General features: G+C 48.7%; 2 protein-coding genes across 6 annotated transcripts in view; one reads left to right on the top strand and one right to left on the bottom strand.

The window, feature by feature from the left end:
* Positions 1-36: 36 nt before the first annotated feature.
* MRPS12 (mitochondrial ribosomal protein S12) lies at positions 37-2,138 on the top strand. 3 transcript variants are annotated; one of them, XM_061388217.1, is made up of 3 exons: positions 37-122; positions 621-688; positions 1,334-2,138. In XM_061388217.1, exons 2-3 carry the CDS (start codon positions 640-642, stop codon positions 1,702-1,704), a joined length of 420 nt encoding a protein of 139 aa, XP_061244201.1. In that variant the 5' UTR covers positions 37-122; positions 621-639; the 3' UTR covers positions 1,705-2,138. The 3 variants fall into 3 exon arrangements, with proteins under 3 accessions (XP_061244201.1, XP_061244200.1, XP_061244199.1); XM_061388216.1 differs by having other exon boundaries at positions 81-192; XM_061388215.1 differs by having other exon boundaries at positions 89-176.
* Positions 2,139-2,991: 853 nt separating this feature from the next.
* The window catches only part of FBXO17 (F-box protein 17), a 31,989-nt gene continuing 8,348 nt past the window's right edge, over positions 2,992-26,632 (bottom strand). For 2 of the 3 annotated variants that reach the window (XM_061388211.1, XM_061388212.1), the window contains exons 2-7: positions 15,012-15,122; positions 13,536-13,904; positions 9,006-9,117; positions 7,059-7,154; positions 6,394-6,529; positions 2,992-4,299 (exon numbers count right to left, since the gene is read on the bottom strand). In XM_061388211.1, the coding sequence (XP_061244195.1) occupies positions 4,156-4,299; positions 6,394-6,529; positions 7,059-7,154; positions 9,006-9,117; positions 13,536-13,887 (840 nt within the window). In that variant the 5' untranslated portion in view covers positions 13,888-13,904; positions 15,012-15,122 and the 3' untranslated portion in view covers positions 2,992-4,155. Of the gene's footprint in view, positions 4,300-6,393; positions 6,530-7,058; positions 7,155-9,005; positions 9,118-13,535; positions 13,905-15,011; positions 15,123-26,632 lie in introns of those variants that run through there. The other variant, XM_061388209.1, reaches the window with a different exon arrangement.

Below are 26,632 nucleotides of genomic sequence, written 5' to 3' on the forward strand. Positions count from 1 at the left end.
CAAAAAAACACAATTCAATGAGAACAGTTGCCCGAGATTGACACTACCGTTGTCCAATCGTTCTCTGTTCCCCGCAGATCGAGCTAGAGATCGGTTTCGGCGTGTCGGCGGACCGGGCTAGGGTCGGTAAAGTCTACAGAGCTCGAGTTCTCCAAACCTCCGGGGTCTCCCCTCAGGTTCCCGTTTTATTCTGTATGTGAGCAGAGACAGTTGGCTCCCCGAGAGCTTATTCAGTGCAAGCCTAAACTTACGGAGGGACTTTCTGTTAGCAGCGTTAGGGGTTGCGGTTATACGGTAGAGGAAATTGCTTAGATTTGACCGGAAGGCTAAATAGGGAGGGTGGGGGAGAATTGGGGCTTCCATTGTGGCTCAGCTGGTAAAGAATCCGCCTGCAGTGTGGGGCACCTGGGTTCGATCTTTGGGTTTGGAAGATCCCCTGGAGAAGGGAAAGGCTGCCCACTCCAGTATTCTGGCGTGGAGAATTCCATGACCTGTATAGTCCATGGGGTCACAAAGAGTCGGACACGACTGAGTGACTTTCATTTCACTAAATAGGGAGAGTTGGGGAGAATTTGGACCCTACCCCAATGAAGGCCACTTTATCTTATCGCCTTATACAGGGACTCTGCAGGCGGTGGGATGTCTTGGTCCGGCCTTCTCCGTGGCCTTAGCATGTCCCTAAATTATGGTAAGTGGGGGGCTTGGGGTTCCTCTGGGTGGGAATTTGGCTCTTCATCAGACTGAGATGGAGCCATAGGGAGGCTCTGAGCAGGGGAGGAATGTATCTGACCCAGTGTCCACAGGGTACCTCTGGCTGCATGTGGGGAGCAGACAGTAGAAATAGGGAGACCTGGGAGGAGGAGGACAGGAGAGTCCAGTGAGAATCAAGGGTAGACAGGACCAGGGTGGATGCTGTGGAGGAGGAAGGGGATTCCGATCAGTGGTGAAGTCTCAGTTGACAGAATCTGCTCATGGGGATGGAAGTGGGGTGACAGGGGGAGTAACACGGCCCAGAGACCAGCCTCCCGTCCACCTCATAGGGTGGCTGTGGGGCGGTGTGTGTTAATGTAGATACGAGGCATAGAACAGTACAGGACACAGTGGAAACCTGTAAGTTAATTCTTACGAAATGCTTAAAAAAGAACCCGACACATGGTGATTGCTCCATAAATGTTATTAATATTACTCTCAGCCATGAGTACCCCCAGCCATAAACAAATATAGCCCTGGGAAGTACTTGGAACGGTGCCTCAAACAAAAGAGCGAGTGGCTGATGCTGTTATCTGTTCGCTGGGATAATAATCTCTCTTCCGCCCTCCTGGTGTCTCTCCAGGCCTAGCCCTGGCCCCCCGGCCTTGGGGCACGCGTCCCATGGCCACCCTGAACCAGCTACACCGTCGGGGCCCCCCGAAGTTTCCGCCTTCGAAACCAGGCCCGACGGAGGGCCGGCCACAGCTGAAGGGCGTGGTCCTGCGCACCTTTATCCGCAAGCCCAAGAAGCCCAACTCAGCCAACCGCAAGTGTTGCCGCGTGAGGCTCAGCACTGGCCAGGAGGCCGTCTGCTTCATCCCTGGAGAGGGCCACAACCTGCAGGAGCACCACGTGGTCCTCGTACAGGGCGGCCGCACACAGGACCTGCCGGGTGTCAAGCTCAAGGTCGTGCGCGGCAAGTACGACTGTGGCCACGTGCAGAAGAAGAAGTGACTGTGGGGACCCGGTGGGTGGATCATCACGCAGAACTTTCTTTCCCTTGGTGCACCTGCAGTGCCCTGAGGAAGCAAGTCCAGCTCTAGAAGTAGCTGGTCTGGGTTCAAAGCCCAGCCCAGTGGACCCTTAACCCATAGGGGTCCTGGGCGCCCCTCTCCCAACACCGTTGGCTTCCATGCTGGCTCCAACAACCTCTTCTGCTGGGACAAGACTCTGTACTGCCATCTTCTGGGGAGGGGTTGCAATAAAGACTCCAGCCCCCAAGGTTTGTGACCTGAACCCTCTTGTGTGGTATTCACCCTCTTTGTGGTCTTGGCAACTGGACATCCCCCCGGCCTCAATTTCCTTCACCAGAAAAAAAATAACTCCGCTCACAGTATCCCCTCTGTTGGATTTGGTGACGATTAAACCAGATGCTTTTACGTGTATAATAGCACGTGCAGTGACCGCTGTTACAAGCTTTGGAATCAGGTGGGCAGCGCTGAGGTCCAGTTCCCCTTCCTTCAGGCCAAGGGCTTGGACATGAAAGCCCTCCTGTCAAGCTTCCTCATCTGAAAAGTGCCAGTAATTGTAATGTTGGCAGCAAAAGGGTGTTGCTGGGATTGGTTGGCGTGCATGGCTCTGCTCAGACACACACACCTGTGTTCAAATCCTACCTCCTCTGCCTCTTCCTTGCTCTGTGACTCTGGGTATATTTGTTCCCCACTCTGGCTCCATTTCCATGGCACTGAGAGTGATGCGGACCTCACCTGATCATGTGCTTGGCCAGGTTAGAGTTTTTTTCTCTGTTTTTTGGCCACACCACGCTGCATGTGGGATCTTAATTCTTCTACCAAGGATTGAACTCTCTCCCCTTGGACTGGAAGTGCAGCGTCTTGCCCACTGCACCACTGGGGAAGTACCGTGGTTTTAAAATTTGGGAGCTGAGCATATATCATTGGGCTCTGGAGCCCAATGTCTGGTTCAAGTCTGGCTTCCCCTACTTCCTGGCCAGGTGACCCTGGGCAGGCCTTTTAAACTCTGAACCTGTTTCCTTCTGGACCAAATGGCAGTGACAATGGGGTACCTCCCTGAGAACTGCTGGGAGAATAGCTGAGAACTGGCACGGGAGCTGTTGGCTGAGTCCTGGTGACCCATCTGTGTTCTCGAAACTCACCCACTTCTTGCATGGCACTTAGCACCCCGAGGTTCTCACTATTGGAAATAACCCACATGGCCTTTTAGGGTCAGAACTGGGGGCAGACAAGCACATCAGTTACAGATAAAATCCCCCATCAGCTCACACTCTGCACCAATTTTTTATTAAGCTGGCTTGTCAGCTGCACTCAGCTAGGGAAACTGGGAGACATCAGGGGAGCCTTGCTCCCGGAGTCCTTCTCCAAGTGGGCTCAGGTGTGGAGAAAAGGAGGCTGTCATCTTGGCAGAAGGAGAGGCTGCCCGACACAGGCCCAGGAGGTGGGGGTAGAGGATACAGTTTGGGGGTCAGTGCAGACTGGGCCTTAGGAATTCTGAAAGAAATGGCACCTGTATGGCTCAGAGGAGAGGAGCTGTTGGGTGTGGTGCTGGAGGAGCTTGCATGGGCCCCACTACTGAGTCCCAGAGATTACCGCAAACGAGAGGATGGGTTCCCTTTGAGGCCCCTGTTGGTCCCCCCGAGGACAACTCTGCTCCCTGCCAGCAATTGCCTTAACCCCAAAATATGCTGACAAGAGTCCTTGTCCAGGATTGTTAGCAGCATTCCTCTATTTTTAACCTGGGTTTGGCCTTTGCTTTTTGACTCAGTGGGTTCGATCCCTGTGTTGGGAAGATCCTCTGGAGAAGGGAATGGCAATCCACTCCAGTATTCTTACCTGGAGAATCCTATGGATGGAGAAGCCTGGTGGGCTACAGTCCATGGGGTCACAAAGACTTGGACATGACTGAGCAACTAACACATCAACTGATGGGATTTCCCTGGTGGCTCCGTCACTAAAGAATCCACCTGCCAGTGCAGGAGATGTGGGTTTGATCCCTGGGTCAGGAAGATGGCCTGGAGAAGGAAATGGCAATCCACTCCAGTATTCTTGCCTGGGAAATCCCATAGACAGAGGAGCCTGGTGGGCTACAGTCCAAGGGGTCACAAGAATTGGACACGACTTGGTGACTAAACCAGCATCAACTGATCAGCACACATGTGAGAAAGAAATTTACAAGTACAGTACAGGTCTCTGAGTTACTCTTTGACACTGCCCTGGGGAAGCAAGTGACCAGCCCGTTGGATCCCTGGTTTCTTGGTTGAAGCAGCAGCAAGTGGGGTTCACTGGAAGAGTGCCGGGAACAGGCCACACAGGACCTCCCCAGACCCTTCCACAGGCATCCTCTGGCTCCTGGCTGCAAAAGCCGCCCTTGATTGACGTTAGTGTCCGGCAGATGGCAGTGTGTCCTGGAAGGCTGGGTCAGGCTGGTTAGCTAGGACAGGCGGATCCTGACCCTCACACTGGAGTGGGTCACGAGGGTGCCGTAGTGCCCCACCCAGGAACGCGTGTCTCTTCCATACTGCTCAAAAGACACGTAGCGGATACCCTTGCCAAAGTTGGTAAAGACGTGGGAGACCTGCGCAGGGAAAGAGAGGGAGGGAGTGAGGCTCCAGGGGCTCCTCTTCCTCCGCCTCCTTGACATATCGTCTCCATCACCTGACCCTGCTCCAGGCACTGGGGATATCGCAATGAAGAAAGCAGCCCAAAGAGCTCATCCTGGGACTTCCTTCTAGTCCAGTGGTTAAGAATCTGCCTGCCAAGGCAGAGGACATAGGTTCGAGCCCAGGTCTGGGAAGATCCCACATGCCCTGGAGCAACTAAGCCCGTGTGCTGCTGCTCCTGCTGAACCCACAGACCCTAAAGCCTGTGCTCTGCAGCAAAAGAAGCCACCGCTGTGAGAAGTCTATGCACTGTAACTGGAGAGTAACCCCTGCTCTCTGTAACTAGAGAACAGCCTTCATGCAGCAATGAAGACCCATTGCTGCCAAAAATAAATAAATCTTTTCCTGGTGAAGCTGAGAGTCTACATTCTGACGCTGAAGACAGAGGGGGGGAAAGGGTGGAGGAAATTCTGCAAGTGGGTGGGGTTGTAATATGAGTAAGCAAGGGCTGCGCTGAGATGACATTTGAGCAGAGACCTAGTGGAGGTAGGGATCTGGAGGAAGAGTGGTCCAGACAGAGGAACAGTGCAAAAGCCCTGAGGTGGCTGCGTGCCGCAAGCAGAGTGAGAGAAGTAGGAAAGGGTGTCAAGGAGGCAGTGGGCAGAGCACGTGGGGCATTTGAGATGGGCCCCAGAAGAACTTCGGCTTCTGGCTTTTAATTTTTTGAGGCTATGCCACTGGGCTTGTGGGATCTTAGTTCCCCCACCAGGGATGGAACTTACGCCTCCTGTAGTGGAAGCACAGAGTCTTAACCACAGGGAAGTCCCTTGCTTCTGGCTTTTTTGGTAATTTTTTAAATTGAGCTGAAATTCAAATTCACCTAACATACCATTTAAGACTACAATTCAGTGTTTTTTTTTTTTTTTTTGCATATTTGTAATATTATGCAACCATCAGCACTATCTAAATCTGGAACATTTCATCACCCTAGGAAAAAACCTCAAATCCATTAGCTGTCATTTCCAATTCCTCCCTCCCTCTGTCCTCTGGCAACCACTAATCTATCTGCTTTTTGTCTCTATGTTGTTCAGTCACTAAGTCGTGTCTGACTCTTTGCAACCCCATGGATTGCAGCATGTCAGGCTTTCCTGTCCTTAACTATCTCCTGGAGTTCATTGAACTCATGTCCATTGACTTGGTGATGCCATCCAACCCTCTCATCCTTTGTCGCCCCTTTCTCCTCCTGCCCTCAGTCTTTCCCAGCATCAGTCTTTTCCAGTGAGTTGGCTCTTTGCATGTGTCTCTAGGGCTTTGCTTATTCTGGAAATTTCATATAAATGTTATCATACAATATGTGGCCTCTTTCATTTAGCACAGTGTTTTCATGGGTCACCCATGTTGAGGTGTGAATCTGTACTTCACTCCTTTTTATAACTGCATGATAGGATATTGGCTTTTGTTCTGAGATGTAGCCGTGGGACGGTTACAGGCAGGTGAAATCTGTGGTCTTTTTTTTTTTTTTTCACTTTTTAATAGCTTTCTAGGTGCTGAGTCTGTGTGTTGGGTTGGGATTGGAGGGAGATCAGGAATTGAACCAGAAGACCAAAGGTTACTTTGATAAGTGAGGTATGATGACCGTGACAGCTTAGGCTCAGGAGCCACTGTGGCTTTGAATCAAGCCCTGCATGCTTTAGGGTGAGTTTGGGTGTCACTTCCGTCCCTCAGTTTCCCCAACTCTAGAATGGGGAAGGAGCAAGGATTTTGGTTCACCACATGCATTCCAGCAAGGATTTTGGTTCACCACTGTATTCCAAGCAACTACAGCAGTGCCCAGTACACAGTAGGTGCTCAATAAATGTCTATTGAATAACTAGGTCATTGTGCTAATGAAATAAATTAATGGGTAAAACTTTTGGACAGGCCTGTAATAAGGGCTTAATAATTGTTAGCTGTTGTTATTATAGATACAGATGGTGGTGCTGAGAGCTGAGAACCGAATTTGAGCAGGGTGAGAAGTGGATGTGCCCCTGGACAGGTCAAGGGTGGTGTGGAAGGCGGTCTGGACCCACCTGTCGGCAGCCTCTTTCAGTCCACTGAAGGACTGGGTTGGGTGAGGCCGAGAACTTGACCACTTCATTTTCATACACGTCCAGGAGGCGGACCCGAAGCCGGTAGATGCAGCCGCAGTTCTCCCGGGCACCCCACCTGCCAGGTGGTGGTGAGCCTTCACGTCTCCGCTACCCACTTAGGTCTCTGGCCTCCAGGAACTTTGATGATGCCAGGCCTGGGAACCTAGGGGGAGGAGCCTAGGTGCCCCTGAGGGGGAGCCAGAGCCTGGAGGAGGAGCCTGGGTGTTCCTGGGGTGGGGCCAGAGCTTGGGGCAGGAGCCTGGGTGTTCCAGGGTGGAGCCAAAACTTGGGGGAGGAGCCTGGGTGTTCTTGAAGTGGGGCCAGAGTCTGGGGGAGGAGTCTGAGTGTTCTTGGGGTGGAGCCAGAGCTGGGGGAGGAGCCTGGATGTTCCTAGGGTGGAGCCAGAGCCTGGGCTCGCTAAAGGTCCGTCCCTGCCTGGCTCTGCTACTATAAGAGCATAGCTTCCCTTCTTTCAGCCTCACTATGAAGGGGACACAGTAGCAGTGCCAGCCCATGGGAGTGACAGGGTGTGAAATGAGCCCCTTCTGTAGACCTACCACCTCCACCGGGGTGGCGGTGCGGGCAGGTTGCCACTCTTCACTCACCAGTCGGCCACACAGATCTCGATTTGGGCGCTGTCGAGCAGCTCCTGCCACACCCCTTCCATCACCAAGTCCACAAGCTGCCTCTTAAAGCACCATCTAGGAAGAGGGGGATAATTCGGGGTGGAGGGCCAAGAGTTCCATCATTCAAATCACAGCCCAGAAATCACCTCCTCCTGGAAGCCTCCCCTGACTATCCTGTCTGAAGCGGCCCCTTAGGGCTGCTCTACCAGACAAGACGTATAATGGGCTGTGGGCATCCCTGTTGGCCTCTCAGATTCCCCTCCATCATTCACTCCGCTGTGGCACCAGGAGGCTGGACCGTATGCAGGCCTGCCCCTTATATTTGTGGGGACCAGAACATGAATGCAAATAGAGGCACACCATAGTAGACATCTGAGTGAGAGTTCTGAGGTCTCACGATCCAAGAGGCCCCCCGTCTAAGATTGTGTTGCCCGTATGGAAGGGTCTCCCTTCCCCTCTACTTCCTGTTGGGTCAGTCAGTGGGAAGCTTTAGCAGCAGATAGAAGGGAGAAGGCCATGGCACCCCACTCCAGTACTTATGCCTGGAAAATCTCATGGCTGGAGAAGCCTGGTAGGCTGCAGTGCATGGGGTCACTAGAGTCGGACAAGACGGATCGATTTCACTTTCACTTTTCACTTTCATGCATTGGAGAAGGAAATGGCAACCCACTCCAGTGTTCTTGCCTGGAGAATCCCAGGGACGGGGAAGCCTGGTGGGCCGCCGTCTATGGGGTCGAAAAGAGTCGGACATGACTGAAGCGACTTAGCAGCACCAGCAGCACCAGCAGAAGGGAGAAGAGAGTGGAATCAGGGTATTTATCCTCCTGGCTCCCTCCCAAGGGATCATAGTGGGGCTTTGTGTCTCTCCAAGAAAGGACCCTCTCCACAGTGCCCTCTCCTCCCAGCTTTCTCTGTCATCATGTTTCGATAACTGTTTTCTCCCTTACCCCTGCCAGGCCTAGGGGTGATAATGTCCCTTCCCCCTAGCCTAGGGTCCTGCAGTATCTCTTGTGTTCTGCCTGTACCTTTGTAAATAGTCCTTCTTGAATTTCAATGTGCCATAATAACAGAAATAGTGATTTATCGTGAGAACTGATAAACTGACCTGAACAGAGTGCTCAAGGACACACCTAGCTATGTATGGGAACTTCATAAATGATGGAGGTGGCGCTGACATTCCATGGTGAAAGGAAGGATTCTTTAGTACATGGTGTTGGGAAAACTGGCTCAGTATATAGAGGGAAAAACAAAAAACTGTATCCTTACCGAACATCACATTCAAAGGTGGATTAAAGATCTAAATGTAAAAGATAAAACTATGAGGTTACTAGAAAAGAGTAGAAGTGAACACTGTTAGGATCTAAGGGGAGGGAAGGATTTTTTAAACAAAATTTCAAAAACAAATTCTAAAGCAAAAAGATGAATTTGATCATATGAAAATAACAAAGAATACCACGGACACACTTACTTCATATGGTAGAGTGGGAGATTTCTGTAAAGTCCAGGATGGACAAACAATTGACATCTAGAATATATAGGAATTCTTGTATATCAATGAGAATAAGACATCAACCTTAATAAAAACATGAACAGGCAGGGGCTTCCTGGTGGTCCAGTGGCTAAGACTCCATGCTCCCAGTGCAGGGGGCCTGGGTTCCATCCCTGGTCAGGGAACTAGATCCCACATGCTGCAACTGAGAGTTTGTATGCCGCAACTAAGACCTGATGCAGCCAAATAAATAAAGTAAGTGGTAAAAATAGGAACAGGTAACTGACAAAAGAGGGAATTCAAAAGGCTGACAATTATTAGTCAAATGACTGAGTACAGGCATGTGGGAAGGAGAGTGTGAACGTGGGTGAGGGTGAGGATGAGGACCGTAGGGTAGGGTTCCCCCTCCCTCGCCCCAGTGATCAAGGGCCACTCACTCGAACGAAGTCACGAAGCAGGTCTGGGAAGGAGCGCCCGGCATCATTATGAGGTTCTTTTCCACGGCCCAGCCATTCCCGCCGTGCTCCACCTCCCAGCCTCTGAAGCCCTCTGTGGGATATAATAGGGTTAAACACGGGGGATTCGCGCTCCAGCTTGCCCAGGAGAGAGCCCACCACTACCTAATGTGCTCGGTCCACCGGCCCCTCCCTCCCAGCAGGCAGTCTTTGTGGACCCACCCCCCGACCGCCTCACTCAGCTCGGTGCATCCACTCAGCTTCTTCTCAGCCTCCCTGGGCCCAGTCCCCTGCCCTGCCTCTCTTAAATCTCTTGAACCACTGGACTTTAATTCTGGCCCCGCCCGCCGGGGGTGCTACCTCTGGGATCCTCCAGCCTTGACCCCGCCCATTTACTCAGTTCCCCTTCCCACAGCCTCTCAAAAAGGCCTGATAGTTCTATGCAAGCTCCGCCCCCTGTCAGAGCCCAGTCGGTTTCTCCCCAGCCCTCCCCTGACCCCTCACCCTTTAACTACTGCCCACTGAGTTGAGGGGACTTCCCCAGTGGTCCAGTGGCAAACACCCTCTTCCAACAAGAGAAGACTCCACACATGGACATCACAAGATGGTCAATACCGAAATCAGATTGATTATATTCTTTGCAGCGGAAGATGAAGAAACTTTTGACAATCAGCAAAAACAAGACCTGGAGCTGACTGTAACTCAGATCATCAGCTCCTTATTGCAAAATTGAAGAAAGTAGGGAAAACCACTAGACCATGCAGGCACGACCTAAATCAAATCCCTTATGATTATACAGTGGAGGTGATGAATAGATTCAAAGGATTAGATCTGGTAGACAGATAACTATGAATGGAGGTTTGTAATGTACAGGAGACAGTGACCATAACCATCCCAAAGAAAAAGAAATGCAAGAAGGCAAAGTGGTTGTCTGAGCTGAGAGAAGACGAGAAGCGAAACGCAAAGGAGAAAGGGAAAGATACCCATTTGAATGCAGAGTACCAAAAACAGCAAGGCTTCAGCAATATGTGAACCGTGAACTTCCAGATGTTCAAGCTGGTTTTAGAAAAGGCAGAGGAACCAGAGATCAAATTGCCAACATCCGCTGGATCATCGAAAAAGCAAGAGAGTTCCAGAAAAACATTTCTGCTTCATTGACTATGGCAAAGCCTTTGACTGTGTGGATCACAATAAACTGTGGAGAATTCTTCAAGAGATGGGAATACCAGACCACCTGACCTGCCTCTTGAGAAACCTATATGCAGGTCAGGAAGCAACAGTTAGAACTGGACATGGAACAACAGACTGGTTCCAAATAGGAAAAAGAGTACGTCAAGGCTGTATATTGTCACCCTGCTTATTTAACTTATACACAGAGTACATCATGAGAAATGCTGGGTTGGAAGAAGCACAAGCTGGAATCAAGATTGCCGGGAGAAATATCAATAACCTCAGATATACAGATGACACCACCCTTATGGCAGAAAGTGAAGAGGAACTAAAAAGCCTCTTGATGAAAGTGAAAGAGGAGAGTGAAAATGTTGGCTTAAAGCTCAACATTCAGAAAACGAAGATCATGGCATCTGGTCCCATCACTTCATGGGAAATAGATGGGGAAATACTGGAAACAGTGTCAGACTTTATTTTGGGGGGCTCCAAAATCACTGCAGACGGTGACTGCAGCCATGAAATTAAAAGACACTTACTCCTTGAAAGGAAAGTTATGACCAACCTAGATAGCACATTCAAAAGCAGAGATATTACTTTGCCAAGAAAGGTTCGTCTAGTCAAGGCTATGGTTTTTCCAGTGGTCATGTATGGATGTGAGAGTTGGACTGTGAAGAAAGCTGAGCGCCGAAGAATTGATGCTTTTGAACTGTGGTGTTGGAGAAGTCTCTTGAGAGTCCCTTGGACTGCAAGGAGATCCAACCAGTCCATTCTAAAGGAGATCAGCCCTGGGTGTTCTTTGGAAGGAATGATGCTAAAGCTGAAACTCCAGTACTTTGGCCACCTTATGCGAAGAGTTGACTCACTGGAAAAGACTGTGATGCTGGGAGGGATTGGGGGCAGGAGGAGAAGGGGATGACAGAGGATGAGATGGCTGGATGGCATCACCGACTCGATGGACATAAGTCTGAGTGAACTCCAGGAGTTGGTGAAGGACAGGGAGGCCTGGTGTGCTGCAATTCATGGGGTCACAAAGAGTCAGACACGACTGAGCAACTGAACTGAACTGAACTGAAAGAACAGCAAGGAGAGGAAAGAAAGCCTTTTTAAGTGAATGATGCAAAGAAATAGAGGAAAACAATAGAATGGGAAAGACTAGAGATCTCTTCAAGAAATTTGGATACCAAGGGCACATTTCATTCAAGGGATGGGACAGAAACCATAAGGGACTAATTGAAGCAAAAGAGATTAAAAGGAGGTGGCAAGAATACACAGAAGAACTATACAAATAACGGTCTTAATGACTGGGAAAACCACAATGGTGTGGTCACTCAGAGCCAGATATCTGGAGTGTGAAGTCAAGTGGGCCTTAGAAAGCATTACTATGAACAAAGCTAGTGGAGGTGATGGAATTCCAGCTGAGCTATTTCAAATCCTAAAAGATGATGCTGTTAAAGTGCTGCACTCATTATGCCAGCAAATTTGGAAAACTCAGCAGTGGCCACAGGACTGGAAAAGATCAGTTTTCATTCCAATCCCAAAGAAGAGCATTGCCAAAGTTAATGTTCAAACTACCGCACAATCCAATCAACTCACAAGCTATCAAGGTAATGCTCAAAATCCCTCAAGCTAGGCTTCAACAGTATGTAAACCAAAATCTTTCAGATATACAAGCTGGATTTAGAAAAGACAGAGGAACCAGAGATCAAATTGCCAACATCCAGTAGATCATAAAAAAAGCAAGGGAATTCCAGAAAAACATCTACTTCCGCTTCATTGACTACACTAAAGCCTTTAACTGTGTGGATCACAACAAACTGTGGAAATTATAAAAAGATGGGAATACTAGACCACTTTACCTGCCTCCTGAGAAACCTGTACGCAGGTCAAGAAGCAACAGTTAGAACCAGACATGAAACAACAGACTGGTTCAAAACTGGGAAAAGAGTACATCAAGGCTATATATTTTCACCCTGCTTACTTAACTTCTATACAGAGTACATCATGTAAAATGCCGGGTTGGATGAATCACAAGCTGGAATCAAGATTTCTGGGAGAAATATCAACAACCTCTGATATGCAGATGATACCACTCTAATGGCAAAAAGCAAAGAGGAACTAAAGAGCCCCTTGATGAAAGTGAAACAGGAGGTGAATAAGCTGGCTTAAAACTCAATATTAAAAAAACTAAGATCATGGCATCCAGTCCCATCACTTCATGGCAAATAGATGGGGAAAAGCAGAAACAGTGGCATATTTTATTTTCTTGGGCTCCAAAATCACCATGGATAGTGACTGTAGCCAGGAAATTAAAAGATGCTTGCTCCTTGGAAGAAAAGCTATGTGTATTAAAAAGCAGAGATATCACTTTTCTGACAAAGGTCTGTATAGTCAAAGCTATGGTTTTTCCAGTAATCACGTATGGATGTGAGAGTTGGATCGTAAAGAAGGCTGAGTGCTGAAGATTTCATGTTTTCGAATTGTGGTGCTGAAGAAGACTCTTGAGAGTCCCTTGGACTGCAAAATCAAACCAGTCAATCCTAAAGGAAATCAACCCTGAATATTCATTGGAGGGACTGATGCTGAAGCTCCAATACTTCGGCCACCTAATGGGAAGACCCGACTCATTGGGAAAAACCCTGATGCTGGGAAAGCTTGAGGGCAGGAGGAGAAGGGGACGACAGTGGATGAGATGGTTGGATAGCGTCACCGACTCAATGGATGAGTTTGAGGAAATTCCAGGAGATGGTGAAGGACAGGGAAGCCTGGCGTGCTGCAGTCCACAGGGTCACAATGAGTTGGACATGATTTAGTGACTGAACAACTGAGTCTACAGTTCCAGCAGAGCGTCACCTCTGCCACAGCTCCGCCCCTTGGCGCCTCCTCCTCTGTCTTGCCAACCAATTTGTACTCCGTCCATTGAAGCTCCAATTCTTTGGCCACCTGATGCCAAAGCCGATGCATTGGAAAAGACCCTGATGCTGGGAAAGACTGAAGGTAGGAGGAGAAGGGCATGACGTAAGACGAGATGTTTGGAAGGCATCACTGACTCAATGGACATGAGTTTGAGCAAGCTCCGGAGATGATGAAGGACAGGGAGGCCTGGCGTCCTGCAGTCCATGGGACCGCAAACAGTTGGACAGGAGCGAGCAACTGAACAACACTGCCCACAGTCCCTGGCTCCTCCCACTCAGTCTGTACCTTCCCAGCTCCTCCCTGGCCTCGCCCACCCAGTTTGTCAAGGACTATGTCCCTTGGCTCCTGGCCCCGCGCACCCACCCCTGGGGTCTCTTCGGTCCCACCCGTGACCCCGCCCCTCCCCTCGGCCCCACCCCCGGCACCCACGCTCTCCGCAGGAGTTGAAGATGAGGTTGCGGCCTAGGGGCGCTCTCAGGCAGTAGCGCGCCAGAGCGCATAGCGGGAACTCCTCCTCATCCTCGCTGTTGGGCGGGCAGCGCTGGGCCACTGAATAGAGGGCGCGGCCCTCCGCACTGCGGTCGCGAGCCAGCTGCAGCAGCCAGACGGTGGGCCCGTCCACCACGTCGCGCCAGGCGCGGCACACCGGGCGGCAGCGCATCACTAACGCGCGCGGGGGCACGTGGCTCAGCACCTGCACGAGCAGCTCCGGGGGCAGCGCGTCCAAGGCTATGGGCGGGTCCGCGGGCAGCCGCCGCCGCCTCGAGGGCCGGGCGCCCATCTCCGGCCTCCAGAGTCCTGCAGATAGAGAGGGGTCGGCGGGTTAGGGCAGCCTGGCCTCCCTCCAGCTCTCCTTCCAGGACGCAAGGAGAGCTTAACCGTGACCTCACCAGGTACACGGGCGACCGGGAGGCTGCCAGCTCCAAGAAATTCAGCATCTGGTTCCTGCCACTTGGCTCCAGACGGCGACCGGTTTCTCCCCAACTTTACCCCTTGACCAACAAACCCCTAAGCCTGATCATGACCCCAGGAGGGCTGCTTCCTGCTCAGGCCGGTGGACTTGTGTCAGGCTGAGCACTTTACATATGACCACACGCTCACTGAAGACCTATGAGAAAAACCCACAGAGAGGGAAACCATTCCCCAGATGTCCCAACTCTCTGGCCTTTGGAATCCATGACCTGTCCTCCTGCAAAATCCATTTCCTCAATCTCTTCGCTGAACATTCTTGTCACCTTCTTGCTGTAATCAGAACCCAGATGGCCTGTGACCCTTCCAAGTGGGTACATCTTGCTCCTTGGTACCGTTTTCAGATCATTCTCTCTCCCTCAAACGCCCCAGCTCATCAGGGTTGATCGTTTGTCAGCTTGTCAGCATAAACTGGTGACCCAGATGACGACTCATCACTTCTCCATGATTTTAGCTCTAGACTCATTGCCACTCAGGTTGCTCTTATCAACATTCCGGGTGATTTCCAGATCCAGGTTGATGATCCTCCCGTCTACCATCCGGGCCTCTCTTGATCCCTGACCAGCTGTCCTCCTAGCCCCTTTCCTGTGGTTGCACCTACGCCTTGTCTCAACGGCCTCTTCAGAGCCTCCGTCTCAGGCTTCTCACTCTCCAGTCATCACCTCCTCTCTTTCCAGCTCTGTCCCTCCAGTGCCCCAGACCCTCCACAGTCCTGCCAACCCACTATGATCTCCCATCCTTTGTCCCTACCTCTTTTTCATTGCCCCCCCCACGCCATCAATTCTCAGTTCTTCTTTATCCAGCTTAAGTTCCTTGGTTAATCATTAAAAACATTTTTTGAAAAAAATAAAAAATAAAAACATTTTTTGCGTACACCCTGGCCTCCTCTGGCTTCCTCCCACACATGACCTGGTTAAATCCAAGCCCTCCACTTACCTGTGCCTGTACTCACTCGGTTTAAAGCAGCTGAAGAACAACACACAACTCCACTGGCCAGCTCCACTTCAAGTTTGTGAACTTGACGCTCAAGCGTGCCTGCAGCGCTGTCTGGCAATGAGATTACATTTCTCTTATTCAGTAGCTCTTCCTCTCTATACATAGTTATTTCACACCTTCTCCCCTACCCTCCAACACATCACACTTCCTTCCACCTTTTCACTCTTTTCTTGCTTCTTCTTATTTATTTTTGGCCATGTGGTATGGCATGTAGGTTCTTACTTAGTTCCCCCTGAAGAGGTGGAAGCACAGTCCTAACCTCTGGACCACCATGAAAGCCCCTCCTTGCTTCTTATTTTGCAGGAAAAAAAAATCGATAGAAGGTGAATGTCTACAGACCCCCACTGCCCCATAGACCCTCCCTGCCCTCTGCTTTCCCGCCATAACTGTGCCTATTCCAGGCCACTGTCTCATAGTTCTCTCTCTCTGCTGCACCTTCAGCTTCCCTCTCTGAACTGGGTCATTCTCATCAGCCCACAGAGTCATCTCATATGAAAATGAATGAAAATACTCTTGATTCCAGCTCCCTTTCCAGCTATGACCCCATTTCTTTGGTCCTCTTTATAGTAAAACTTCTCCAAAAAGTTGTCACACTCACTGCCTCCATATGGCCTACTGCTATTCTTACTCAAACCTTCTCTAATCAGGCTTTGCCCTCCTTAAAATGTTAATTGCTCAGTTGTGTCCGACTCTTTGCGACCCCATGGACTGTAGCCTGCCAGGCTCCTCTGTCCATGGAATTCTCCAGGCAAGAATACCGGAGTGGGTAGCCATTCCGTTCTCCAGGGGATCTACCTGACCCAGGGATTGAACCTGGGTCTGTGGCATTGCAGACAGATCCCCTGAGCCACCAGGGAAGCCCCTCCTTCTCTACCCTGAAATGTCAAGGTCACCCACCAGTGACCTCCCTTGGTGCTGAACCAGTAGTCACTGTTCGCTCAGTCTTCACTTTGCTTGACTTGTTAACAGCACCTGACACAGGGGTCGCTCTGTCTTCACTTCACTCCTCTGAGCCACCACATCCCTCTGGACCCTTTCCGGCTGCCTGGTGGCTCCCAGTCAGTCTCCTTGGCTGTTTCTTCCTCCTTCCTCTGATCTCAGGGTCAGGGATTAGTCTTTGAACCTCCTCTATTCTCCACCAGTACTCACTCCCTTGGAGATCTCATCCACTCTCATCACCTCTCACCTGGACCATTGCTGTCTCCCTGCTCCTTTCCCCAACAGCCTGTTCCCCACAAGCAGCCAGGACAGGTGTGAACACCTGAGTTTGGGTCCAGTCCCTGCCTGCTCAGAGCCCTGCTGGGCTCCACTCATCAGGGTCAGGGAAAGGTGCTCACTGTGGCCCACAAGCCCCACGTGATCAGCACTTGTCATCTCCCTGCCCTCATTTCCCCTTGCTCACTCTGCCCCAGCCATACCAGCCTCCATACCTCAGAGCCTTTGCACAGGCTGTTTTCATCACCTAGATCCAGAGTACTTCTTTGTTCACCTCCACACTTCCTTCAAACCTTGGCTCAGCTTCTCCACGAGACTGTCTCTGGCCACCATATTTACAATTTCAGGGCCTCATGACCATCACCTACTTCTCCTTCCCTTTTCCCTACTTTATTCTTTTCTAACACTCCTATCACACCACACACATAAGTACAGGCGGATTCTTTACCATCTGAGCCACCAGGGAAGCCCATATATTGATATAATTTACTTAATTAAGTAAATCTTCTGTACTGTCTGTTCCCCTAGCCACATTGTAATAATCACGAGGGCAGAATTGCTGCTGATTTTGCACACTGCACACAGTGTCCACACCAGTGTGTGACACATAATAAGTGTTCAATAAAGAGATATTAAGTGACTGAGTGAACGAACTGTCACATCAGAAACCCACTTCACAGATGAGGAAACTGAGGCATAACAAAACGAAACACCTGTATTTAAAACAAAACACAACACCTTGGCAAAAGAGCTTAGTGATGAAATGCTGATTCCTGAGTACAGCCAGCCTGGGTTGAGTCCCAGCTAAGCCTCTTGCCTCAAGAGCAAATCTCTTCATCTTTTTGTGCCTCAGTTTCTTCTTCTGAAAATGAGGGTGTTAACCATACTTCCTTCATAGGGTTGTTGTGAGAATGAAATGAATTAATATTGGTAAAGCACTCAAGAAATAACCTCCGGTATCTCGTAAATAAAAGTGATATTAATATATGACACTAAATTTAGTTGCAGTTATTATTACATACCATAAAAAGATGACGAGCAACCATTTAGCTATGATATTTCCATCTGGTGACATTTATTGGGCCCTTCCTAAACCACTGTGCTGAGCATTTAAGCTGCATCATTGCACTGAATTTCATCATTGTGTTTTAATGGCCAAAACGATCCTCGGAGGTTGCCCTGGGTTAAGAGCCTTCAATGATCTAATGCTTGTTATATCATCTAGTGCCAGTAAGTGCTCAATTCATGTCAGCCGTTACTATTTTAAAATAAATTGATTAACGTTTTGTTAAGAATTAAGCCTTTATCAGGCAAGCGGTCTGTGGACATGGCACAAAGCCTGACTCCGCTTTGCCCCCACAACAGAGAACTGAAGTTGTGGAGCCAGGCTTTAGAGACTAGAGTGTATTTTGCCCCCAGGTGGTTATTAGTTGTATTAATAATTAGCTGCAATTTACAAGTGAGTCCACCAGCTTGCCTGGCAGGGACATGAAACTCACCAGAGCCTAATTCCCTGGGTCAGCTCTCCTTAGGAATGTGCCAACTGCTGGTGAGTGCGGGATTTCTGGACCTGAGAGTGGTCCCCTCACACCACTAGGGCAGCCGGACTTCACTGGGGAGCAAGGACTTTCAAGTGATGTACTGTATGAGCCCCTGGGTATTCAAAATGCTTATCTGTGATACTCTCCTGAGGACCATGATGTGCCTTGTAGCCACCATGTCCAGCCCAGCTGAATGCCAGCTACTGGCTGGGTCAGAATGGCAGGTCACTGCCTGCTGCCAGGGTGTTTGGATGTGTGTGTGTGTCTGTGTGTGTTTAGCGGGGAGGATAATTGTATTGGTTGTCACAGTGACTGGGGGATGACACTGGTATTCAGTTTCCAGGGACCTGTGACGCACAGCAGACATCTTCTCCAAAAGCCTATAACAACGTATCCAATCTGACTTGCTCTTTTCCACTTGATCATTCTCCATTCACACCCCTCCCCTTCACATGGGCAGGCCTTTGGGACTGCTTCACTTTTCAGAGCATCACAGAAGTGACGTTGCTAAGGGGTTTTGGAGGTTGTGTTGTCTGGAGATGCATGCCTGGGGAGCCGTGAGTCCAGTGGTGTGCTCCTAAATGTTTAACAACGGACTCTTGGACTTCCCTGGGGATCCTGTGGTTGAGACTTTGCCTTCCAATCCAGGGTGTGCAGTTTTGATCCCCGATTGGGGGATACATGAAAGACATGGTTTTCAGAGCTTTTAGATTTAGGAATTGTAGCATTTGCTGATTTCTGTGGTGTGACTATACTGCCCATCGCTGATGGCAAGCTACCAACATGATGTCTCTGAACTTTGGAGTTGGAAAGCACTGTCCACAGTGAGCTCCCAGGATCTGGTGTGAACCAGTTCCAGCACAGCACCGCCTGAGTCACCATGTGAGTCTGGCTGTCCTGTATATATATATATGCTTGGGGAGCCTCAGCTGTTTGAGTCTTCCCATCCTACGTGCTGGTGGCTCAGTGGTAAAGAATCCAGGTTCGATCCCTGGGTGAGGAAGTTCCCCTGGAGGAGGGCATGGCAACCCACTCCAGTTTTCTTGCCTGGAGAATCCCATGGACAGAGGAGCCTGGTGGGCTACCGGGGTCGAAAAAGAGCTGGACACGACTTAGCAACTGAACAACAACGACATCCCAGGTGCTAGACAGGGAAGCTAATGAGCCCTCGGATGACCCAGGCCCAATCACCGCCTGCTGGGACCTGCACAGCAGCCCCTGAGAATTGCTTAGCTGAGCCCAGTCAGTCCCAGAGCCATCAAAATAATAAAGGAACGGGTATTGTTTTAAGTCACCGCATTCTGAGTGGTCTCTTATGCAGCACTTACTAAATGCAACGATGGTCAGGGACTTGTATTGCAGGGGACAGGTACTACTCACAGAGGAAGGCCGAGAGAACCCCAGGCAGGATTAAAAGTTCCATTTGGAATGGATAAAGATGGGGTCCATATGTATAAGAGAATACTACTCAATCATAAAAAAGAAGGAAATGATGTCATTTGCAGCAACATAGGTAGGCCCAGAGATGATTATACTAAGTGAAGTAAGAGACAAATGCCATGTAATACCACTTACACGTGGAATCTAAACTACAACCCAAGTGAACTTCTCTATAAAACAGATACAGACTCACAGACAGAGAGAACAGACTTGCAGTTCCCAAGAGGGAGGGGAATGAGGGAAGGAGGGATTGAGAGTTTGGGATTAGCAGATGCAAACTATTGTAAGTAGAATGGATAAACAAGATCCTGGGGTTTCCCTGGTGGTCCATTGACTGTCTCTGTGCTCCTAACGCAGGGGGCCTGAGTTCGATTCCTGGTCAGGGAACTAGATCCCACATGCTGCAACTAAGACTCAGTGCAGCCAAATAAATAATACATAATTTTTAAAAAATATTTTAAAAAACCCACTAAGGTTCTACTGTGTACCACAGAAAACTATGTTCAGTATCCTGGGATAAGCCATAATGGAAAGGAATATGAAAAAAGAAGGTGTATGTATGTATAACTGAACCACTTTGCTGTACAGCAGAAATTAACCCAACATTGTAAATCAACTATATTCTCTTTTTGTTTGCTTTTTTTCCTTAAATCAACTATATTTTAATAAAATAAGTTTTTAAAAAAGTTCCATCTGGGCAGAGGTACTCATTTGAAAGTTGTTTTTTTCTTCCTGTTTCTTGATCTAAAGTTGGGTTACATGTGTGTTCATTTGTGAAAATTCGTCAGGCTGTACAGTTTGTTTCTAGAAAAGATTTACTGGAAACAATAACAATAAAAACAGAGATGGTAGTCCATGGAAAGGAACCAAAAGATATCCAAAAGGCTCTCTGCAAAGTTATTAAAAAATAGGATGAGGACGATGAGGACGATTTTAAAAAGTGAAAGTGTTAGTTGCTCAGTCATGTCTGACTTTTTTCGACCCCATGAACTGTGTAGCCTGCCAGGCTCCTCTGTCCATGGAATTCTCCAGGCAAGAATACTGGACTGGGTTGCCATTCCCTTCTCTAGGGGATCTTCCCCACCCAGGGATGGAAGCTGGGTCTCCCGCATTGCAGGCAGATTCTTTACCATCTGAGCGACAAGTGAAGCTGCTTCACAAATACAGCATGCTAGTCTTCTCTGTATGGTTCCAATTTTAGTATATATGTGCTGCCCAAAGTGACCACAAAAGGATTATTTTTAAATTCAAGAACCCTTGAAACTATTAAGAGGTAGCTTCTCTCTTTCCTCGGTGGTTCCTCGAATTGCGTAGGGCCTTTTTAGAGTGACTGGAAAATTTCGCACAAAAATACCCCCATGACTCAGTGGTAAAACCATTGCCATGGTATAATAAGCATTGTTTTATGATTATTTTTGGTGGTCCCGGGGACTACCTGGGCTCAGCCACATGGTTCTCAGGGGCTCTTGTGCTGTGGTCCGGGGACTACCTGGGCTCAGCCACATGGTTCTCAGGGGCTCTTGTGCTGTGGTCCGGGGACTACCTGGGCTCAGCCACACGGTTCTCAGGGGCTCTTGTGCTGTGGTCCAGGGACTACCTGGGCTCAGCCACACGGTTCTCAGGGGCTCTTGTGCTGTGGTCCTCAGGCAGAGCATGGCACTTGGTCATCTTCTGAAACTTCGTCACTCCTCCGCTGAGCGCTGGACCAGGGGACTCCGGCTGGGAATTCCCCAGGCAGTTCTCCATCTCCACGTGGTCTCTCCTGCTAGCTGCACACTTTCCCTAGAGTAGTTACTCTTGATGAAGATCCAATGATATCATTTCATTTTCACAGCTCATGATTCATTAAACCATCTTCATTTTATATAGTGTTTTTGAAAGTAATTTTATTTATTATTCTTATTTTTGGCTATGCTGGGTCTTCACTACTGCTCGGGCTTTTCTCTAGTTGCAGAGTGGTCTAGGGTGCAAGGGTTTCAGTAGTTGCGGCTCCCAGGCTCTAGAGGACAGGCTCCATAGTTGTGACACACGGGCTTAGTTGTCTGGAGGCATCTGGAATCTTCTCGGATCAGGAATTGAATCTGTGTCTCCTACATTGGCAGGCAGATTCTTTACCACCACGCCACCTGGGAAGCCCTATAGCGTCATTTTTACTTGGTTAATTTTCTTCCTTAACTTTGTTAATTTTATCTTTATTAAATTTAGCAAGTATACTTCCATCGATTTTGAAATTACTTTTATGATTTGATCAACTAATAACATATTGGGATAACTTAGGTGCAATCATTGCTTATTTATTATTTATTAATTTTGGGGGGCTGGGCCATGCAGCATGCAAGATCTTTAATTCCCCCACTAGGGATCAAACCCTTGCCCCCTGCAGTGAGACGGCAGGGTCTTAACTGCTGAACCACCAGGGAAGGCCCAACCTTTGTATATTTATAAATGTATGATTGTACTTGCTGTGGTATTTATACATTTTTGTACTTGAAGTGTCACATCACTAACTTTTGTTTCATGAATTTGGAATACTGAACAAACAGTTGCTCTGAATGGCAATGTTTCAGTATCAGTCAAACAAATACACAGGCATTGTCCTTGTCTCCCTATCTTAGGAGTCACTGTATAATTATTTGAGCGTTTCTGTATGCCTGAATTTTTTCAGAATACAATCATGGGGGTAGAAAAGATTTGACTGTCAAAGACGCAATATTGGTAAATCCTATTAGGACCCTCTGCTGGGGGCAGGGAGCGGCTGAGGGTTTCCAGGACTCTCAGCTGCTGCTCCCAGCAGGACAGCTGGTGGTCAGGAGCTCCCACTACAGAGGCAGACAATCCAGGTTCAAATCCTGGTTCTGGGCTTCCCTGGTGGCTCAAGGGTAAAGAATCCACCTGCCAAGGCAGGAGACACGGGTTCAGTCCCTGATCAGGGAAGATCTCGGAGCAACTAAGTCCATGCTCCACAATAACGAGCCTGTGCTCTGCAACGAGAAGCCACTGCAATGAGAAGCCCGAATGTCGCAACTAGAGAGTAGCCCCTGCTCGTTGCAACTAGAGAAAAACCAGACCAGCAACAAACACTCAGCACAGCCGGAAAAAAAAAAAAAAAATCTGGTTCTGCCTTTTCTTGGGCAGGCCATCACTTTGGCATGTTGCTGGCCTCTGAGCCTCAGTTTTCTTGTCTGTAACATGTGCCATATGAATAACTATTCTATCTCAAGGGCTGGATGTGAGCAGTGAAGGAGAAATATCCTTAAGTCATGTCTGGGACTCAAGGAATAAGTAAGACCCAATGTCATACAAGAACTAATAGGATTTCACTCTTTGGATGAAGATCTGGTAATCTGAACCTAGTGAGATGCCCTTTGTAGATCTCCCTTGGGGAGAAGGGAAATGGGAGAGGCGGGTGGGCACATGTCCAATTCATCTCCCTTTCAAAACTCTTGCCAACTACCTAGGGCACCCATGCTGAACTTGAACTCCTGAGGGAGAATGCATGAACAGGCACCAATCCGAAGCCAGGAATTACCTCCAGTAACACTTCACGGAGATACAGTGAATACACCGGGATAAGCGAGGGAATCTCAGTGGTGGGATTTGGGGCACATTGCTGCGGTTCTTCCCTGGTAGCTCAGCTGGTAAAGAATCCGCCTGCAATGAGGGAGACCTGGGTTCAACCCCTGGTTTGGGAAGATCCCCTAAAGAAGGGAATGGCTATCCACTTCAGTATTCTGGCCTGGAGAATTCCATGGACTGTATAGTCCATGGGGTTGCAAACAGTCGGGCACGACTGAGCGACTTTCTGTGGTGTGTGCATGCATGCATATATTCCATTTATATTTGCCCAAGAGTCCTATTTCCCAGAAATTTTTAAAAATTAAAAAAAAATTCACGGATGTCTAATTTACATCCAATAAAATGCAAACATTTCAAGTGTACAGTCTGTGTTCTAACAACTGTATGTGATGGTACAACCATCCTCATAAACAAGAGGTGGCATTTCTGTTACTCTAGAATGTTTACCCTTTCCCACCTCCACCCCAACCACTAATTTGCTTTTTGTCACTACAAGTTTTCTTTTCTAGAGTTTCATATAAATGGAATCATATGGTGTGCCAGTTGCCAATTTACTGCCTCACAGCTCCAAGTTGAGAAACTGGAGTTTAGGCATTTAAATCTTCTTCCTTCGCCGGCTGCCATGTTAAAGTTTTCCAGTAGAGGGAGCCAGAGAGGTGTTGCAGGCGGAAACGGTTTTGCTTCTAGCTTCCAGTTCAGTTCAATTCAGTTCAGTTGCTCAGTCGTGTCCGACTCATTGCGACCCAATGAATCGCAGCATGCCAGGCCTCCCTGTCCATCACCAACTCCCGGAGTTCACTCAGACTCACGTCCATCGAGTCAGTGATGCCATCCAGCCATCTCATCCTCTGTTGTCCCCTTCTCCTCCTGCCCCCAATCCCTCCCAACATCAGAGTCTTTTCCAATGAGTCAACTCTTCGCATGAGGTGGCCAAAGTACTGGAGTTTCAGCTTTAGCATCAGTCCTTCCAAAGAACACCCAGGACTGATCTCCTTTAGAATAGACTGGTTGGATCTCCCTGCAGTCCAAGGGACTCTCAAGAGTCTTCTCCAACACTATAGTTCAAAAGCATCAATTCTTCGGCGCTCAGCTTTCTTCACAGTCCAACTCTCACATCCATACATGACCACTGGAAAAACCATAGCCTTGACTAGACGGACCTTTCTTGGCAAAGTAATGTCTCTGCTTTTTAATATGCTGTCTAGGTTGGTCATAACTTTCCTTCCAAGGAGTAAGCATCTTTTAATTTCATGGCTGCAATCACCATCTGCAGTGATTTTGGAGCCTCAAAAAATAAAGTCTGACACTATTTCCACTGTTTCCCCATCTATTTCCCATGAAGTGGTGGGACCAGATGCCATGATCTTAGTTTTCTTCCTAAATGTTGAGCTTTAACCGTCTAGCTTCCAGACAGTTCCCCAAAGGCAGGCAGCTTTTCCTGCGACATTCACAAGGGTGTAGGCTTCTCCAGTGCCTGGCAGTGAGGAGCATCCCTCAGCCAGCATCTTGCCCTGGCACCCACCTCAGCTGGTTTCTTGGCTGAGTGCTTCTGGTGAGACACTTCCTTGTGAACTGTTTTCCCTAGCATCCTTAAAGGACCGACTTCTGGCAAGTTCCAGAGGGTGGATTTCCAGCAAGTTCCACAGCCGGAGCACTAAAGGGACTCCTTTGCCCTTTAGTGAGCCATGTCCAAGTGTTCTCCCAAAGCGTCAGGGTCTAGAGACTTCCCTGGTGCTCCAGTGGCTTAAGGCTCCATGTCCCAATACAGGGAGCCAGGGTTCAACCCCTGGTCAGGGAACTAGATCCTGCATGCCACAGCTAAGACCTGGCGTAGCCAAATAAATAAAAATAAATGTTAAACAAAAACAAAAACCCCCAAAGCGTGAGGGATTCTGGGACTGCCAAGGACAGTCTGGAGCTGACACCTTTCTCAAGCTCTCTATCTTAGATCTTAGTTGTAGAGGCTGCTCCCTGTATTTGCCATTTTATATTCTTTACCATTCTCTTTATTTCTCTGTAGCTACTCCTTCTAACTCTAATCCCCTGCTATGATGAATAAATCTGTATATTACACATTCTCCCTTCAATTACTGTGTGGTTTCAGTCTCTGGATTGGACCCTGAGTGATAACCATAGGAGGCACCCCTGTATCTTCTTTCCTTTGGCAGAATAGTGTGTGATTCAGTCACATCATTGCTGTATTAATCGCCAGCTCACTCCTGTTTATCACTGAGTAGTACTCCATTGAACAGATAAACCACAATCTGTTTACTCACTTGGCATGATGGACATTTGGATTGTTTCCAGCTTGAGGCTGTTATGAATAAAGCTTCTATCAACAATCACATTCAAGTGGTTGTCTGGACATATGTTTTCATTTCCCACGAGTAAATAGGTAGGAGTGGAATTCTTGGATCACATGTTCTTTACGAGAACGCACCCAAGCATTTTTTTTCAGCATGACTGTGCACTCCCACCAACATGTATGACAGCTGCACTTCCTAGCACCTTGTATGGTCAATCTTTTCCATTTTAGGTAGAATGGCTTCCGTTTCATTCCTTGGAGAGATCTTCCTCTACCTGACATTCTCCCTTATCAATTTTAACACTTTACTCTTGAACAGTGGCGCCGGTGTTGTCTCTATTTTATTTTTTGGCCACATTGTGCTACTTACAGGATCTTAGTTCCCCAACCTGGGATTGAACCCGAGCCCTCAGTGGTGAAAGTGCCCAGTCCTAATCACTGGACTGTCATGGAGGGAAGTCCTGCCAGTGTTGTTCCTAACCTACAACAAATGGTTGCAGAAATATCACCAAGAAACAGGATTGAGATGTCTCTGGTGGTCTGGTGGCTAAGACCCTGAGCTGCCAATGCAGGGGGCCCAGGTTCAATTCCTGGTCAGGGAACTAGAGCCCATAAGCCCCAACTAAGAGTTCACATGCTGCCACAGCTGGGACCCAGTGAAGGCAAATAAGGGCTTTCCAGGTGGTGTTAGCGGTAAAGAGCCCACCTGCCAATGTAGAGAGGCAGGTTTGATCCCCGGGTTGGGAAGATCCCCTGCAAAAGGGCATGGCAACTCACTCCAGTATTCTTGCCTGGAGAATCCCAAGGATGAAGGAACCTGGCGGGCAGCAGTCCATAGGTTTGCCAAGAGTTGGACACAACTGAAGCGACTTAGCATGCATGCATGCAGCCAAATAAATAAAAAATAAAAAACAAATGAAATATATAAGCGACAAGGGTATATTGTACAGCACAGGGAATTATAGTCAAACAAACAAACAGAAAAACCCCAAAAAAACAAGATTGAAAATTTCTTGCTCTTTAGAATTATTTGCATGCACAAAGATTTGGCATGCCTTCTCCTTCAAGAAGGAAGACTGAGCTATAGATAATCAGGGCCTGCACTGGCCTGTAGGAGTCTTTAGGTAGATTTTTTTTTTTTTTTTTTAAGGCACCTCTTCTGGGTAGCATGACCTGGTGACTGGAGCAAGGCATGGATTTGAGTCCCCACTCATACCACCGCCCCTGGCTGGCCTCACAATTACAACAGCTGGTCCTGTGCTGCGTGCGTGCTAAGTCACGTCCAAAACACTTTGTGACCCTGTGGACTGTAAGCTGCCAGGTTCCTCCATCCATGGGATTCTCCAGGCAAGGATACAGTGTGGGCTGCCATGCTCTCCTCCAGGGGATCTTCCCGACCCAGGTATGGAACCCAGGTCTCTTATGTCTCCTGCATTGGCAGGCAGGTTCTTTACCACTACCACCACCTGGGGTTCTGTCTCTAA

Source organism: Bos javanicus, chromosome 18 (assembly GCF_032452875.1).
Source record: "Bos javanicus breed banteng chromosome 18, ARS-OSU_banteng_1.0, whole genome shotgun sequence".
Taxonomy (NCBI): Eukaryota; Metazoa; Chordata; class Mammalia; order Artiodactyla; family Bovidae; genus Bos; species Bos javanicus.